Below are 18,234 nucleotides of genomic sequence, written 5' to 3'. Positions count from 1 at the left end.
CTCTATGTGTTATCATATATTGTTTTTTTTCCCTTTCTTTTTCATATAATTGCATGTACACATGCAACTTCACTTTACACTTGAGAGCTGTTAAATCAGGCTCTGGCATCCCTACTAATTAATGTTCATAGATATAAACATATCTCTCAAACGATTAGATCTTGTTGTGTGGCATTTCGCTTAAACCTTAAATATACACATAATAATGGTACTTGACTATGTATGTAAATATATAGTGGCAATGTTCAACCACTTTGTGATCTGGAAAACCCTCAAGTATTATTATTTTGTTTTCAAACATATTACACATTTGTGTATTCCTTTTTCTATAAGAATTATATTAAAATAATCCTATTTGGATTCTAACATTTAAAACACATATCACAAAGTCTAAAGACTCCAACAAACCCATTGCAGTATATACTGAACAGTGGGTCTAGTAATGATGATGCCACGTACAACAGTATGTGTGTTTTCACCATCTTTACTTATAAAAATTGGGCTATTCTTTCTCTCTCTCCTTAAAAAACATAACAAACAATAACATACAATAACAACATCATATAAATAATAATAAATAATAACAAGTACAGTAACATAACATAAACATAGTAATTTATAACTATAAAACAAGTCCAAGTTCTTTTGGATTTATTCATCCTTTTCTTTCATTTATTTTTAGCCGGATTTTTTTCGAAAAAATCTCGGCTTATAGATTGATGTTGTCGGGCGGGCGGGGGGGGCGGGCGGGCGGGCGGGGTGGCGGCGTGCTCGAAAATGTTAAAGTTCTTATTTCATGGTATAACTTTGGTATGCTTGGACCTAGAGTCTTCAAACTTGACATGAAGGTTGGCCAGGATTAACAGATGACCACTGGTCATTTCAAGGTCATTCATTTGAAGGTCAAGGTCACTGTGACCTTCAATATAAAAAATGTTAAAGTTGTTATAACTTTGGTATGCTTGGACCTAGAGTCTTGAAACTTGACATGAAGGTTGGCCATAACTAGTTAGTAACCACTGGTCATTTCAAGGTCATTCATTTGAAGGTCAAGGTCACTGTGACCTTGAATGTAAAAATGTTAAAGTTCTTATTTCATGGTATAACTTTGGTATGCTTGGACCTAGAGTCTTCAAACTTGACATGAAGGTTGGCCAGGATTAACAGATGACCACTGGTCATTTCAAGGTCATTCATTTGAAGGTGAAGGTCACTGTGACCTTCAATATAAAAATGTTAAAGTTGTTATAACTTTGGTATGCTTGGACCTAGAGTCTTGAAACTTGACATGAAGGTTGGCCAGAACTAGTAAGTAACCACTGGACATTTCAAGGTCATTCATTTGAAGGTCAAGGTCACTGTGACCTTGAATGTAAAAATGTTAAAGTTGTTATAACTTTGGTATGCTTGGACCTAGAGTCTTGAAACTTGACATGAAGGTTGGCCAGAACTAGTAAGTAACCACTGGACATTTCAAGGTCATTCATTTGAAGGTCAAGGTCACTGTGACCTTGAATGTAAAAATGTTAAAGTTCTTATTTCATGTTATAACTTTGGTATGCTTGTACCTAGAGTCTTCAAACTTAAAATAAAGATTGGCCAGTACTAGAAGATGACCACTGGTCATTTCAATGTCATTCATTTGAAGGTCAAGGTCACTGTGACCTTAAATGTTAAAATGTTAAAATTGTTATAACTTTGGTATGCTTGGACATAGAGTCTTCAAACTTGACATGAAGGTTTGCAAGCACACTTAGATGACCACTGGTCATTTCAAGGTCATTCATTCTAAGGTCAAGGTCACTGTGACCTTGAATGTAAAAATGTTAAAGTTCTTATAACTTTGGTAGGTAAAAATGTTAAAGTTCTAAGTTTATTTTCTTACATTTGATAATGAAATTGATGGAAACTTCAAACAATATGTTACTAATTTGCTAATAAAAAAATTGAGATCAAACTTTCCTAATTGTCAATTCAAGTTCATATTTGTGACCTTAAATGTTATTGTTGTTCATGTATATGCATGCATTCAAAACATAACACAAGGTTTGCTCATGCCTTGAAAAGTACTTACATTTCATTTTGACCTTTGAACAATATTTCAGTAATTTAAGTATTGCATTGACAAAAACACGAAAGGTACTTTCCTGTCATTTAAATCAAAAATCCGGCTTCAATGCGGTCATCTCCGACCGCGGAACTCTTGTTTCTGCATATAAACTATATTGTATTTGGGTCATCTGGGGTCAAAACTAGGTCACTAGGTCAAATAATAGAAAAACATTTAACAGCATAATTAATTGTTTTTCACTAAGTGTATTATAATAATTTATGTATCAGATTAAAGAGAATAAAATTTTCTTTATTATGGTTTTTCTTTCATGAAAATCCATAAAGGATAAGTGTTATTAATCGTTGCTTAATTAATGAACAATGCGAATTATCGGTATTGATTTTTTTCCTGATATGCCGTCCCAGATATTAACCGCTTTCAGCTGTAGACTGTGCTTCAATACATCGCCGTGTTATTGACCTGAAAAATTCATACGCAGTCGGCATTAACACCGGTCATCGAGACAAATTACTGATGTGAAAACAAATCGTACATCGTAGCGGATTAAATAAACAATTACATCTGATTAAAGATTAAAGATTGCTGCCGATTTACGGTAAACCAATTTTAGTACTTTTTGCGTATATTTGATGTCGAATGGGAAGCTGTGTTTCGACTTAAGTTGAGAAAAATGGCAACGAGATACTTGCCTGTTGGTAGCTAAAGAAACTTCAGCGTACAGTTTATAATGGGTGGCCATTCCCCGCTGTAGTCTACGGGCGGGGAGTGAACTGGTTGAGAAAAGTGGAAGCGGTTTGAGAAGTTTGTAAGAAAACCCTGAATTATCAGTCTTTTGGGAAGAAGGCATTTCGTCTCCACGCAGAGCCAGAGGACCCTAATCACATAAAGAATATAAGAACCATCAAGACCAACCAGGTAGGGTTTTTATGTTTTTAAACTAACACCCCGAATTTGGTCGTATTTTCTGTTGCTAAAGTTTACTGTTTAGGTTGTTTTGCATCAAAAATCGGCAAGATAGATCTAGCAAATTTGCCTTTTTTTTTATTAATAACGTATGATTCATTGATTGTGAGCTTTTAAAACATTTTGACCTTTGAATAAAGCATAAAACAGGAAAAGAATTTTAACAGTAATTGAAATTACGATCAAATACGCCATTTTTGCTGACTGGGACAGGTCTTTTTTAGTTAAATAAAATGTTTTATTGTCCCCAACATATGAGCCCAGCAGCAAGAAATGGTGTTTTTTTTTACTTTTTGTAAAACAAATATGGGCAACCTACCGTAACCCAAATTCGCCGACACCTTAATTCGACGATGTTCTATTTTTATCGATTAAATGGATGATTATTGTCTTGGAATCATTTCAAAGTAATACAGCCGAGTTTAAAATTATTATTTTGTGCTATTAAACATTTCATTATTTCTTTAATTATTTGCTAAATATTGCTCATGTAACCATTACATCGTCAAATTTGGGTCACACCGGGATACAATTATTTAGCATTCAAACAACGATTGGGATAAAAACTAGGGGAACCCATGCTGAAATTTTCAATTTTAACTGTTGAGCAGAAGCCACCATACCCAATTTTCTTAGGTGTATGTGGAGGCTTCTGGCAGCATGATTCTGTGAATATAAATGGTGACAAACATTTGATTCTGCATTTATTAAACATGTATTATTGACTTTTTAAAGTATGTGTGAAAAATATAATGTGTAACCACTGTTACAGGTTTTACCTGGTTCTTCAAAAGCAACACCTGCAGTCGAGTCCATGCCAGACAGAGGGTGCATGTGAATGAATTGCCTTTTGACTAACTTTTTGTGTTCTTTATCAAATACATGAAGATTTTTAAATATATGTGTATGTTGTTTTTTTAAGAAAATAGAATCACCAGAACAGGTACAGGCACCCTTTAAATGTGTCGAATCCAGGAGCTTCTAGGGGCCTCCGGCCCCCTTGTCCCCTGGACCCACCGAGGGCCCTGCGGCCCCCTGGCCCCCAGCTTTAAGTTCAGGATTTTCAAAATATCCAACTTTGACCCCTGCAAATGCTTTGCTTAAACTTTGGCTACAGTTTCTAAAATTTGGCTACACAAAAATCCATTTGGCTAAAATGTTGGCTACAGAAATTTTTGGGCAAGAGGAGCCCTGTTTGGATTGTATTTGGGTCATCTGGGGTCAGCAACTAGGCACTAGGTCAAATAATAGAAAAACCTTGTGTAGACTATAGAGGTCACAGTTTTCATCAGATTTTATTAAAATATAGTCGGAATGTTTGTCTTGCTAAAATCTGGGTTGGGATTGACTTTGGGTCATGTAGGGTCAAAAACTAGGTCAGATTAAAAAAAAAAACACTTTTGTAGACAGTAGAGGTCACAGTTTTCATTAAATCTTAATGAAATTTGGCCAGAATATTAATCTTGATGAAATCTGGGTTGGGATTGTATTAGGGTCATCTGGGGTCAAAATCTAGGTCAAATCATAGAAAAACTTTGTGACGACAATAGAGGTCATAGTTTTCATATGATCTTAATGAAATATGGTCAAAAATTTTATCTTGATAATATCTGATTTTGGATCGTATATGGGTCATCTGGGGTCAAAAATTAGGTCACCAGGAAAATTCTAGTAAAACCTTGTGTAGATGAAAGAGGTCACAGTTTTCATCAGGTCGTAATGAAATTTTGTCAGAATGTATTAATTAATGAAATTTGGCTTGGGATTGTATATGGGTCTAATAAAATTGAAGTTCATGAAGCAAGGTAAGTCAGGTGAGCGATTCAGGGCCATCATGGCCCTCTTGTATTAGAATTCTGGGAAAATTACGAATAGAACATGGGAGACCATTGAATTTTATTAATACCTTTTTTAGAATTCTGGGAAAATAACTAATATAAAAGGGGAGACAATTGAATTTGATTAAAAGCTTTTAGAATTCTGGGAAAATTAAATATTATTGCAAAAAAATCTATAATCAAATAAAGCAGTTGTGATATTTTGTTAATGTATGAAATATTATCTCTGTGATTGGTCCTTAAACTTGCTATATATGCCACCATTGAAGAGATAATTTCTGAGACATAACTTTTTTTGCTTAGAAAATAAGATGCCAAAAGCCTTGAGCCTGTGTGATATACACAACTAATTTACCCTGAATTAGTTTAATACACCTACTTTTGCCTTACTTTGAACAATACACAGCTACTTTTCTTTGAATTTGAACAACGCACAGCTATTTACCCTGAATTTGGGTTTGCTTGAAACTTTCTTTATCAATTGTATAAAAAGTTGGTAACCAAAATGCAATGCTTAATTCTTATACCTTGTAAATGTAAGTAAGATCAATTTTTGTGATTTCTTTATATCCAGCACTACAAGGCTATGCCGATGAGGCCCATAGCGAGCACTGCAAGATAAGCTTCGAGAACTCACAGGATGTGACCCACCATCATGACCTTACCCAGAGGGAGACAAACGTTGATGGAAACGAGAACTCAACAATGATCCAAGCCTTAAATGGCACCCACAAACATTCCAATGAACACGGACATTTGCATGGACATGGGCATTCGCATGCCGTTGATGGTGCGTATAGAATACACTGCCAGTTTGTCCTATGTTTCTTAATTTATTGCTTAATTTCATAAAGGAGCCGTTAATCCGATAATAACCCTCATAAAACTTGACAATAGCAGTAAAAACACAGTTAGTATCACTTACACGCTTCAGTGATTTCACTGCACTATAGGTCGCTTGCATCGTCGTAAATCTATATTTACAACTGACAGGCGCTGGCCGCTAATGCTTTTGATTCGCAGTACATTTTGGGATAGGATTTTATCGATTTTTTTAATTCGCCACTTCTAAAAAATTGGAGCCACTTTTAAAAATTTAGCGCCATTTGGCGCCAATGGCGATCAACAGCAAAACCCCTGTCTGGAATGACATTCATTTAAGCCTTTAATTGCTCAGATACACATTTTGAAATGTTTGTAGTTTCTTGAAAAATCAAATTAGATTAAGCACTTTTCTTAATAGATTCAAGTTTAAACGACTTCATTTTTGACCTGAGATACTGATAAGCAGCAAACAGCATGAAACCTGAGAAGACTGCTAATTACTCACAGGCTGTTCTGGTTTAATGCTGATTGCATATAGCCATTGTCACATTGCTTCAGAGCGGGAAATGGTAAAATGGTATCCATTGATGGGAAAAATGGCTACTCTTCATAAATTTCATACAAGGCTGATAGGCACATTTGGTTAATATTTACAAATTCCTTTAGTCTTTCGTAAGGGAGATTAAAAGTATTTAACAAATATCTTGGTAATTTACTACAATAATAAGTCTTGGACAAGAAAAAATACACTCACATAAAAATCATGTATTTTTATGCCCCCCTTCGAAGAAGAGGGGGTATATTGTTTTGCACATGTCGGTCCGTCTGTCCGTCTACCAAATGGTTTTCGGATGATAACTCAAGAACGCTTACGCACAAGATCATGAAACGTCATAGGTACATTGATCACGACTCGCAGATGACCCCTATTGATTTTCAGGTCTCTGTGTCAAAGGTCAAGGTCAGGGTGACTGGACACAGTAAAATGGTTTCCGCATGATAACTCGTGAAAGCTTATGCCTAGATTTTCAGGTCAAAGGTCAAGGTCAGGGTGACTGGACACAGTAAAATGGTTTCCACATGATAACTCAAGAAAGCTTATGCCTAGGATCATGAAACTTCATAGGTACAATGATCATGACTCGCAGATGACCCCTATTGATTTTCAGGTCACTAGGTCAAAGGTCACGGTTACTTGACACAGTAAAATGGTTTCCGGATGATAACTCAAGAACGCTTACGCCTAGGATCATGAAACTTCAAAGGTACATTGATCATGAATGGCAGATGACCCCTATTGATTTTCAGGTCACTAGGTCAAAGGTCAAGGTCACAGTGACAAAAAACGTTTTCACACAATGGCTGCCACTACAACTGACAGCCCATATGGGGGGCATGCATGTTTTACAAACAGCCCTTGTTTAAACACACTCACATGAGAAAATCATGTGTGTTTTAGTTCAAATTAAATTCAGTCACAAAATGTTAAGACTTCAAATCCAATGAGCATGCCGAGGTCTCAGTATTCAACTATTATCTTTTATCACATTTATCACAAATCTTTCCCCACGTAACAGGTATTCCGACGTCTGTGTCTGCGGTGGCCTGGATGGTGATACTGGGAGACGGCATCCACAACTTTGCCGACGGCCTCGTTATAGGAGCTGCCTTTGTCAGCAGCATCACTGGAGGCTTCAGCACCGCCATTGCTGTGTTCTTCCACGAGGTGCCACACAAGATAGGTGAGTGGCCGACTAGTGCATGTGCTTAATCCTTACCTCTCAGATACGAATTCTGACGCTTTTGTAGTCCCTTAGAAAATCAAATTAAATTAAAGACCTTTTTTAAAAGCTTCCTTTTCTACCCTAAGCTGCTAATGAGCAGCAAACTGGTTTTATGCTGTTTAAATATAGCCATTTTCACTCTTTTTCTGAGCGGGAAAGGGTTTTCTTGTGTCCTAGGTCGCAATGAGCATTCTACAAGTCTATCAAACAATATAATGTGATTTATAGTTCTTCTCAGGAAATGGTCTTAAAATTGTCTCTTGAAGACTCATTGAAGACATGAACAAATCCCATCTTTTTATAGAACTGTATAGATTTGTACAAACAGTTAAACATTATATCCTATTTATCATATTCTTATTGTTGGCAGTGTGTTTTTAACCAGGTTTTCCGAAGGAAAAAACTGGTTATTAGATTGGCGAATGCGGGCGGGCTGGCTGGCTGGCTGGCTGGCTGGCGGGCGGAACAAGCTTGTCCGGGCCATAGCTATGTCGTTCATTGTCAGATTTTAAAATCATTTGGCACATTTGTTCACCATCATTGGACGGTGTGTCGCGCGAAATAATTACGTCGATATCTCCAAGGTCAAGGTCACACTTTGAGTTCAAAGGTCAAAAATGGCCATAAATGAGCTTGTCCTGGCCATAACTATGTCATTCATTGTGAGATTTTAAAATCATTTGGCACATTTGTTCACCATCATGGGACGGTGTGTCGCACGAAAGAATCACGTCAACATCTCCAATGTCAAGGTCGCCACGACTAAAAATAGATTTTTTTTAAAAACAAACTTACAAAGGGGGTTAATTTTGTTTGTTCATTTCAAAAGTTCACTTTGAGTTTTCTCCCTTTATCAGATTTTTTTTTAACAATGAAAACCTGGTTTTGTGACAATTTTGTCCCTTGTTTATCATAATATAAGACTTTAAATTGTATTTGGAATTTTTATTGTAGAATTCATGGATCTCAACAAGAATGCTTTATTTTCGAGGTTTGGTTGGAACCTATTTATTGTAGCTCGATTGCATTGAAAGCTTATTGCTTAAACCTTTCCCAATCAGAAGCAAAGTGAAAATGGCTATGTGCAAACAGCATAAAACCAGAACAAGTAACTCGCAGTCTGTTCAGGATTTATGCTGTTTGCTGCTCATCTGTATCTAAGGGTTATAAATAGAGCCTTTAAAACTTAAATCTAGAAAGAAAGATCTTTAACTAAATTTTACTTTCTAAGGGACTACACATATGTATCTAAGGGGTAAAGGGTTAATAAAACGCTGTCCAATCCTATATTTCACCAATATTTAGGTGACTTTGCCATGCTGCTGCGAGGAGGCATGTCGGCAAAGCAGGCACTGTTCTACAACTGTGTGTCCTCCGTCTTGTGCTTCGTCGGCATGGTGATTGGCGTTCTTATTGGCAACATCGCAGGAGTCAGTCTGTGGATCTTCACTGTGGTTGCAGGAATGTTCCTCTACATCGCCCTTGTTGATATGGTTAGTTTGTTTGTTTTTCTTTAAAATTTGGAGCTGGTATGAGGACCCAATTCCAACAAAAAAGGGATATTGTTTTCCCAAATAGATACTTCAAATTCAGAAATAATTGTTTAAAAAATCTTTTAAAATAAATCTCAGCCTTTAGGTCAATACCATTCAGCTATATATTTTGAACTTAAGTAAAAATTACTTTATGTTCTATTTAAATTTTAATGTCATTGGAAGCACACACAAAAAACAACACTTATTTCCCAATTTTTAGCTCGGCTGTTTTCGGAATAAACCTTAGGTATTGTCATAGCCAGCTCGCCGTCCGCCATAGGCGTCTTGCTAGAACCTTAACATTGGCTCTAAAATCAAAGTGCTTCCACCTTCAACTTTGAAACTTCATATGTAGATGCACCTTAATGAGTTCTACACGCCACACCCATTTTGGGTCACTAGGTCAAAGGTCAAGGTCACTGTGACCTCTAATATAAAACTTTAACATAGGCTCTAAAATCAAAGTGCTGCCACCTACAACTTTGAAGCTTCATATGTAGATGTACCTTGTTGAGTTTGACACCCCACACCCATTTTTGGGTCACTAGGTTAAAGGTCAAGGTCACTGTGACCTCTAATATAAAACTTAAAGATAAACCTCTACATTCTCTCTAAAATCAAAGTGCTTCCACCTTCAACTTTGAAACTTCATATGTAGATGCACCTTGATGAGTTCTACACGCCACACCCATTTCGGGTCACTGGGTCAAAGGTCAAGGTCACTGTGACCTCTAAAAAAAAAAAAATCTGAAAACGTTTCGCAGCCGAGCGTGGCACCCATTATGCGGTGCTCTTGTGTAAACAACAAAACAATTAAAAAGCAAAAAAAAAATACGAAATTAAATGGACCTCTACCTGAGATCACACAATGAAGGGCACCTGCATATAATATACATATGTACTACAACATTCAGTATACTGTTTCCAAGCAACAGCATAGAAAACAAGAAGTAAGATTAAATAAAACGAAATAAAATGGGTCCTACCAGAGATTACATACTTGCACTTGCATAAAATATACTATAATATACAATCTAATGTTGCCCCATGTTATCTTAGATTAGCCTCTGTCCACTGGAGACAACACACGTTTTCTGAGCGGAAAGTTTCATTTCTCAGAGTAAAAATTAGAGATTCTAAACAAACAATAGCATGAAACCATAAAATAATTAATTATCGATTTCAACCTGTTTAGGTTACACGTGATAATTCAAGATTACAGATAATGCAAATAACAATGACCAGTTTTCTCAAGGAGTATCCAATAAATTGAACCGTCCTGCTCTGCACTGACAGGGATGGCACATTTTAATGCAAAGGCAGTGATAACAAAATAAACGCATATAACTAGGCATTGTTAATGCTTGTATTTTCTGATACCTAAATGGCAGTAAAAATAAATTAAAATAACCTATCCTTGTATGCATCCAATCTGGATAGCAAACCATACAGTATTGTCACACAGAACTATGAGAATATATGAGGAAGCAACAGCACACAATTCATGTCAAGGTTCTAGTAAATATTTATGTAAACTTTATCCAGAAAATATGCTTATGAAGGTGTTTTAATCTAACTTGACTAAGTCACTAAAGAAATTCTATTTTAAAGAATAAGCGAAATATACATAATAACATTTAAAGTGATGTTTTGTGCAAACTTATTCCACAAAATGTAAATGGAACATGGGCTAACTTTCCTAAAACACGACATATAGACCAGTGCTTTCCAGAGGAATGTTTTCAGGCGCCCCGGGGCTTATAGTGGTGGCTCGAAAGTAGTGTTCCCTCAGACGTTAATTTTTTAGCTCGGCTGTTTTCGGACAAACCCCGAGGTATTGTCATAGCCAGCTCGTCGTGTCCTGTCATGTCATCCATGTCGTACTAAAACCTTTTATAACATTTTGTCAAGTTTATGAACATTGGCTATAAAATCAAAGTGCTTCCACCTACATTTTTGAAACTTCATATGTAGCTGCACCTTGATGAGTTCTACATGCCTCACCCATATTTGGGTCACTAGGTCAAAGGTCAAGGTCACTGTGACCTTAAAAAAAATATCTGACAAGCATACATTTATTAAAAAATGCACTCACAGCCGAGCGTTGGCACGTGTTTTGCAGTGCTTTTGTTGTTAAAACGATGTGATTTTTCCTTATCTGAAGGGCCCCATTCTCAAAATGGTGGAAAAAGACACTGTATGGAATTTGTATTTGTAATGGCATTGGATTGAATGAACTTATGGTATTAACTTGCATTTTCATTGTAGATTCATCTAATGCCTATGAAAGTTCTCAGTCACACGGGTTTACACGGGTAGGGGATCATATTGCTTGACAATAGTCTTGTTAAATGCGTCTTCTATTCACAATAGAATTTTGTTACATGCACTTAATATATATAAGTACAATAAATTTGAGCTGTGCTCTGAAAAAAAACAGGGCTTAATGCATGTGTGTAAAGTGTTGTTCCAGCTTAGCCTGTGCAATCAGCTAAGGCTAAGCAGGGACGGCACTTTCCACCAAGACTGAATTTTCTGTAAGAAGAATCATCAAGTAAAACGAAAAATACCATTAGAGTTTAAACTGGAAAGTATCAAATCTGATTAGCTTATGAATTAAAACCCTGTTTCCCACCTGGAGGCTTAATACAAATTAACTATTTACTATGCTTTTCTTTCTGCTTAACAGCTTCCTGAGCTCTCCTCAGTGGAGACCAAGAAGGGAGAGAATCCATTCTGCCATCTGGTGGTGCTGGTAGTGGGGATGCTGCTGGGGGGTGGGATCATGTTCATAATCGCTGTGTACGAGGAGAATCTCAAAACTCTGCTGGAGTGATCCACCGGGATCCCTGGATCCTGAAAATAGTGCTTTTGTGATCCCCAACGTCTGCATCGAAATGCACATTTGTATACAACTAGTGCTGCTCTGTATCTATTGTTTGTCTATGTTGAATGTTTAGTGTGTAGTTTTTGCAGAAACAATCGTGATGCATATGGTAATACAGGGTGTTTTTCTAATGTCATTGTTAGATATTGTGTTCACCCCATGTCCGGCTTCCCTGGTAGTCAATGTAAATACTGGTAAATATATTTTTCATCCAATCTGAATAACACTTTTTCACAATATTCATCTTGACAATGATCAATCCCAAATTCAAATGCTGCATGTCCATTTGTTTTATTACCATCTATATAATCATAATTATATATATATATATAATAATACAAAAATATATGCTTATGAAATAATGTACAAACCAATTTGAACACCAGGATGTTTTTTTTCTAATTGTCCTACAATGATGGATGATGTTGTTCTGCAATATCAGACTGACAGTGGGTACCTCACTCCATCCAATTTGAACACCAGGATGTTTTTTTTTCTAATTGTCCTACAATGATGGATGATGTGGTTCTGCAATAGCAGACTGACAGTTGGTACCTCACTCCATCTTTCTGTGTAGCCAGAGATGCCAGATTTTTCAACACACTCCTTTTGTTCTGCATAGCCTGCGTGGCCAGCTTCCTCCTACCCTCACTGTCCACCTGCAGTAAAGTGCTGGATCCTCCTCCCCTCACCGTCCACCTGCAGTATAGTGCTGGATCCTCCTCCCCTCACTGTCCACCTGCAGTATAGTGCTGGATCCTCCTCCCCCCAGTTTAGTGCTAGACGGTGATCCACAGACCAGCACCTGGCCTGTAGAGGTGACATGTACACCATCTGGGTGTTTCAGATCTGGGTCTGTCGATACAGCCAGGACTTTTGTATCTCAGGCCAGAGTGAGAAGCTTGTACTGGAAGCAGTTGGTAATGTACAACGTGTCTCCTGTCGGACTCACTGCACAGCTGTATACTGTAAATGAGCACTGTCCACCTGCAGCATAATGCTGGGTCCTCCTTCCTTCACTGTCCGCCTGCAGTATAGTGCTGGATCCTCCTCCCCTCACTGTCCACCTGCAGTTGCTGGACCCTTCTCCCCTCACAGTCCACTTGCAGAATAGTACTGGATCCTCCTCCCAACACTGTCCACCTGCAGTATAGTGCTGGATTTACCTCCCAACACTGTCCACCTGCAGTATAGTGCGGGATCCTCCTCCCTCACAGTCCACCTGCAGTATAGTGCTGGATTCACCTCCCAACACTGTCCACCTGCAGTAGTGTGCCGGACGGTGATCCACTGACCAGCACCTGGCCTGCAGATGTCACATGTACACCATTTGGGTGTTGTAGATCTGGGTCTGTTTGTTATACAGCCAGGACTTTTCTGTCTCTGGCCAGAGTGAGAAGCTTGTACTGGGAGCAGTTGGTGACATACAGCTTGTTTCATGTTGGACTCACTGCACAGCTGTAAACTGTAAATTAATGATAAATATTTTTAATAGTGATATTTTATTACATACAAATTTAAATATGCAGATAATCCAATTATAATACATAATTAAGTGTGACATGATGGATCTATATCAGTTTATTTTTTTTAAGTTGTACATTTTGATATTTAATAGTTAGTTAGAAATGAAGTACAGAACAGCTACACAGATAGATAGAATTACAAAGACCAGGTAACATGTTCAAATAATTGTTTCAACTGATGTAAATATATGCAATAATAATAAATTTCCTGTACATGTACACCCTATACAATGTATTGACATATAAGTTAAATTGACACAAGCTGACACATTTTATACATGTATGTGGAACTATTATGACTTGCCTTGAATTTGTGTTAATTATTGGATAATAATGTTTCACAGCAACCAAAATTGAAACTGTTTTATCTCATTCTTCTACTTAACCATTAACAAAATCATTTTGCTAAAAGTAAATGATCATCGTTAAACATATGTACATACAATTTAATAATTCCTAAAATTCATCTACATTTTTTTTTTACGATTATTTATTTCAAACAATGATTTTTAAACATTTTTTATAAACCATATCTTCTTCTTGTTGATCTTTCTCCATCATTTGAATGGAAAGCGTTGCACTATAGTTATGTGCACTTTGGCCAGGATGTCCCGCCCTTGTTTTTTCTGTCTGGGTGTTCTTCTCATAATCTGACAAGAGTTAACAATCCCACTGGCATAGCTCTCTTGGTCATTTAGGTACTAAAACCTCTACACCACATCTTTTGTATCACCTGCCAAAGGTGGACAGATATAGAATCTGTTTTGTTCATCTGTCTGTCTGTCACAAACTTTTCAGGGCTATATCCTCGAAACTATATAAGACATCAGCATGAAACTGAATGGGTGTATAGATATCAATAGGGAGATTTTGCAGGCAATACCAATTCAACTATTTTGCTTGTTTTAACATGGATTATTCTATTTATACAACAAATAACTATTCCTCAACTCTAGGCAATGTGTTGCATATAATTTCTATGTTTATTGGTGAAGAGCTCAATGTGAACATATAAATCTTGGTCAAGCACAAAAACTAGGTCACTCAGTCTAATAAAAGAAAAAAAACATTTTTATCACTTTAGAAGGGACATTTATAACTCGATCTTGATGAAACATTTTCAGAATGTTTATCTTGACAATATCTAGACTGAGTCGGAATGTGGGTCATTTGCCAGTTGCTGCACTAGAACTCTGGTGAGCTTTGTCTTTGTTGAGTGTTAAAATTAACCCATTTATGCCTAGTGGACTCTTCCATCCATCTAAATTGGATCAATTTATTTCCAACATTAGGGATGTCTAGTATATTTATTTCTATATTTAGAATATTTCTTACAGAAATTTCTTTAAGCAAACAGCGAAGACCCTGATGAGACGCCACATCATGTGGCGTCTCATCTGGGTCTAAGCTGTTTGCCAATGCCTTTTTTCTAGACGCTAGGCATAAATGGGTTAAAAGTATAACTTATTTAATAAATGCACGTGTAAAGGTTCTCAGTGTTAATATCAATTTAAACATTTATAGATATTTTTATCAATCAAAAGCTATTAAGTAAAAATTATACCTTGCATGTTTCCAAAACTTTCACCCATTGAAATTTTTTGCAAAATTAACAACAATGTATAACCCTTGATGCAAACCTGTCCAAATGAGACACATGTTAGGTATAGTTTTTTTCCCCTAGAATAACCATGAATTTGATATTAAATTCTGTATTGGTGATTATTTCAAGGTCAAATGAATGAATGGTTTGTTTCTTTCCCTGTTGTTATTTTGTACTTTGTTTATGATTGTTATGGGTTTTTTTGCCACATACCAGTAAACTTTCCATATGTTTGATGGTGCTGTTCTAAACCATATTAATCCACTCAGGTGAGCAGGCAAGGAACCAATTGATCCTCTTGTATGTTGTGTTTTGAATCTCATGACTTTGTCTCAGTCTAGGTTACTTTGTGTGCTAATAAGAAAATTATGTGTTCTTACATTTGCCTTGGTTGATATGATTTAATCAATTCTACTTTTTATTGACAATTATTTTGTGAATTTACATTTTTGTCATGGAAATATTCACTTTTGTGAATTTACATTTTTGTCATGGAAAATATTGTTCTTTGCTTCCAAAATCACAAAATCTCAGGAGCTCTTGTGGGGCTTTTGCTCCAGGGACCCCGGCAGGGCATTTCCCTGGCATCAACCGTGGGGCCATAGGCCCCCTCCAAAATTTCAGGTATTTCATTATCATTATTTTCGTCTTTCAGCTATGTATGAATATAAACCGCTTGCCAATTAACTTATTGAATGGTTCCGATTGAATGTAAGTTGTTTGCTTTCTCTGTTTGTGTATGCACCTGTTTTTTTCATGGTCATATCATGAACATATAATGTTCACAATTACTTATTATAGTAACTATTTATGTTATTTTTAATTCTTGATGATACAAGTTTTGCACTAAATTTTAGTATTTGAGGTTTTTTAATTTTTGATAAGTTTAGTGTCTATTAAGTTAATTTTTATTCAAACTTTGAAACCATCTTTGTTAACCAATCTTATGCGATGCAGCTGAAGAATTTCTACACATTGGCATATTACAATACCTGATTATTGCTCACATTTATGTTAAGTCACAACTCAGTGAAAATAATTCTTTTGATTATTCAGGAGTTAAAACTAGTCCATGTCGTTCACATTCCAGCAAACAAGTGTGAGCATTTCTGCTGTGTCTGTTAATACCCACTTATTCATAGAATAATGAGGAAATCTTGAAGTAGTGATGTACTTGAATGGTTTTATCGACGTGTATTTTCCTCTTCTAACACTTGTCAAATTAAAACATAGTTATTTTAAGCATTCTTCATTGACTTTAATAATTTTTGCTATTGTTAATTGCGACAACTGTGTTATAAACTCACCATATGTTGTATTCATTCATTTTATGCAATACGAATTGCATTCAATAAAATATTATTTTTTTAATTGAAGACTCTTTTATTCTGGTGTAATTTTTAGGTAAAAACGGGCCTACAAGGGTCCTGATTAGATGACAAGATGATATAAGCTGTCTACTGTGTGGCATGTCAATACATTTGAATGTCCAAAAACAGATTTGATGTAATAAAAATTGTACTTTTCAGATCAAAGGTGCGTTTATTGTTTTGTAATAAAAGTGTACTTAATATGTGAGAACAATATTGATGAGGGTAAGTATTTGTCGATTTAAACTTGAATTGTGACCTTGACTGGGTTCCAGCATTTATGTCAATAAATGTCTGCACTTCTGAAAAGTTGTTTGAATATACATTCATTTTGAACAAAGTTATGCCGGACATGTGTAAGGGGTTAATTCTTTTGTATTCACCATTGACTCTGAACTGGACCAACTAGACCCTGTGACAATCATGTAAAATTATATATATGTAACGCTTTTACATGTATTAAGTACAGGCAAAACAGCGACATTCATGTTGGACAAAGTTTTAATACAGACATATGGATATGTTGACCTAGGACTGTGGTCTCGAATCAACGAGAATAGGTTGTATGACATGTCGGTCAAAATGCTTGCCACTTATACCATGGTATTTGAAAATCTTTGCATTCGAAGAAGGAGTGTTTGGGTTGGATTGCCATCTGTCAGCTTTCATTGTGGCCGCGACCATTGACAGTAGGATCTGGATTGTCTTTGCCACTGCAAATCCTAGAAAAAATATTCATTTCTGACCAGCGGTGTACGCGTTTAGCTAGTTACCATTCTTCATGTCAAATTGTGTATATTGATGAAACTTGATCAAAATAATTATATTGACAATATATAGGCCGAATTCCAATCAGGGTCATGTGTACCAATTACTAAGAACCTGCAAGAAGACGTACGCAAAAAATGTTGAATGGGACATTTCATTTCAAGATGGATTTTTAATACATTTATGCTTCAAATTATGTTCTCCATTGTAATAGAGATACAATTGTCCAGAATCGACTGATGTTTTCTTGCAGATTTAAGAAATAGGTCGCAAATCTAAGTATCCTGTATGTTATGTATTCTTCAAGATCACCATACATTTTAGTCGTGCTCTGTGAAAAGGGGGTATAATGAATGTGCGTAAAGTGTCGTCCCAGTTTAGCCTGTGCAGGCCACACAAGCTTATCAGGGACGACACTTTCCGCTTTTATTATTTTTTTCCTTTGAAGAAAGTCTCTTCATAACAAACATCAAGTTTTTGCGGAAAGTGTCGTCCTTGATTAGCCTGTGCGAACTGCACAGGCAAATATGGGACGACACTTTACACACATGCATTGAAATCCTTTTTCACGGAGCACGGTCCATTTATATTTAAAAATCATTACATAAATCTTGATGCAATACCACTGTTTCAACTGGCAAACAAGTACTTAATAGAGATCTCGATGACGTAGTGGATATGATATCTGCTTAACATCCTGGTGGTCTTAAGTTTGCTACTTTTGAGAGCAGTCCCAATATCACCTTAGACACCAAGTGGATCTACTGGTTCTACCAAGAATATAATCACGTGTCGCTCGATAAGATATAGATGTCCATGACCATAAGCCTTCAGAAACACACATATATGTATGCCAGATATTGTTAATACGCATTTTAATGAAATGAAACTACAACTGAATGTAATTTAGAGTTCCTTCTTCCAATTCCTTGAATTTCCTATATGTGATGAAGTTGATTAGAGGTTTTATAAAAGTCTGACATGAAGGAACCAACTTAATCAGTAAGCATATTCTTTTCTGTAAATATCGGATCTTCTCAAGGTGTAAACCGTAAATAGAG

At 36.3% G+C, this 18,234-nt stretch overlaps 2 protein-coding genes across 5 annotated transcripts in view; one reads left to right on the top strand and one right to left on the bottom strand.

Annotated features, from left to right (window-relative positions):
* LOC127845670 (zinc transporter ZIP10-like) overlaps nt 1-12,918 on the top strand; it is a 40,043-nt gene extending 27,125 nt beyond the window's left edge. For all 3 annotated transcript variants that reach the window (XM_052376722.1, XM_052376721.1, XM_052376720.1), the window contains exons 7-10: nt 5,450-5,665; nt 7,278-7,442; nt 8,790-8,977; nt 11,709-12,918. In XM_052376722.1, the coding sequence (XP_052232682.1) occupies nt 5,450-5,665; nt 7,278-7,442; nt 8,790-8,977; nt 11,709-11,855 (716 nt within the window). In that variant the 3' untranslated portion in view covers nt 11,856-12,918. The remainder of the gene's footprint in view (nt 1-5,449; nt 5,666-7,277; nt 7,443-8,789; nt 8,978-11,708) is intronic.
* LOC127845676 (WW domain-containing oxidoreductase-like) overlaps nt 1-18,234 on the bottom strand; it is a 323,591-nt gene that overhangs the window by 213,037 nt on the left and 92,320 nt on the right. The gene's annotated exons all lie outside the window — the stretch shown is intronic.

Source organism: Dreissena polymorpha, chromosome 9 (assembly GCF_020536995.1).
Source record: "Dreissena polymorpha isolate Duluth1 chromosome 9, UMN_Dpol_1.0, whole genome shotgun sequence".
NCBI lineage: Eukaryota > Metazoa > Mollusca > Bivalvia > Myida > Dreissenidae > Dreissena > Dreissena polymorpha.
This window is presented reverse-complemented; position numbering and strand designations above follow the sequence as displayed.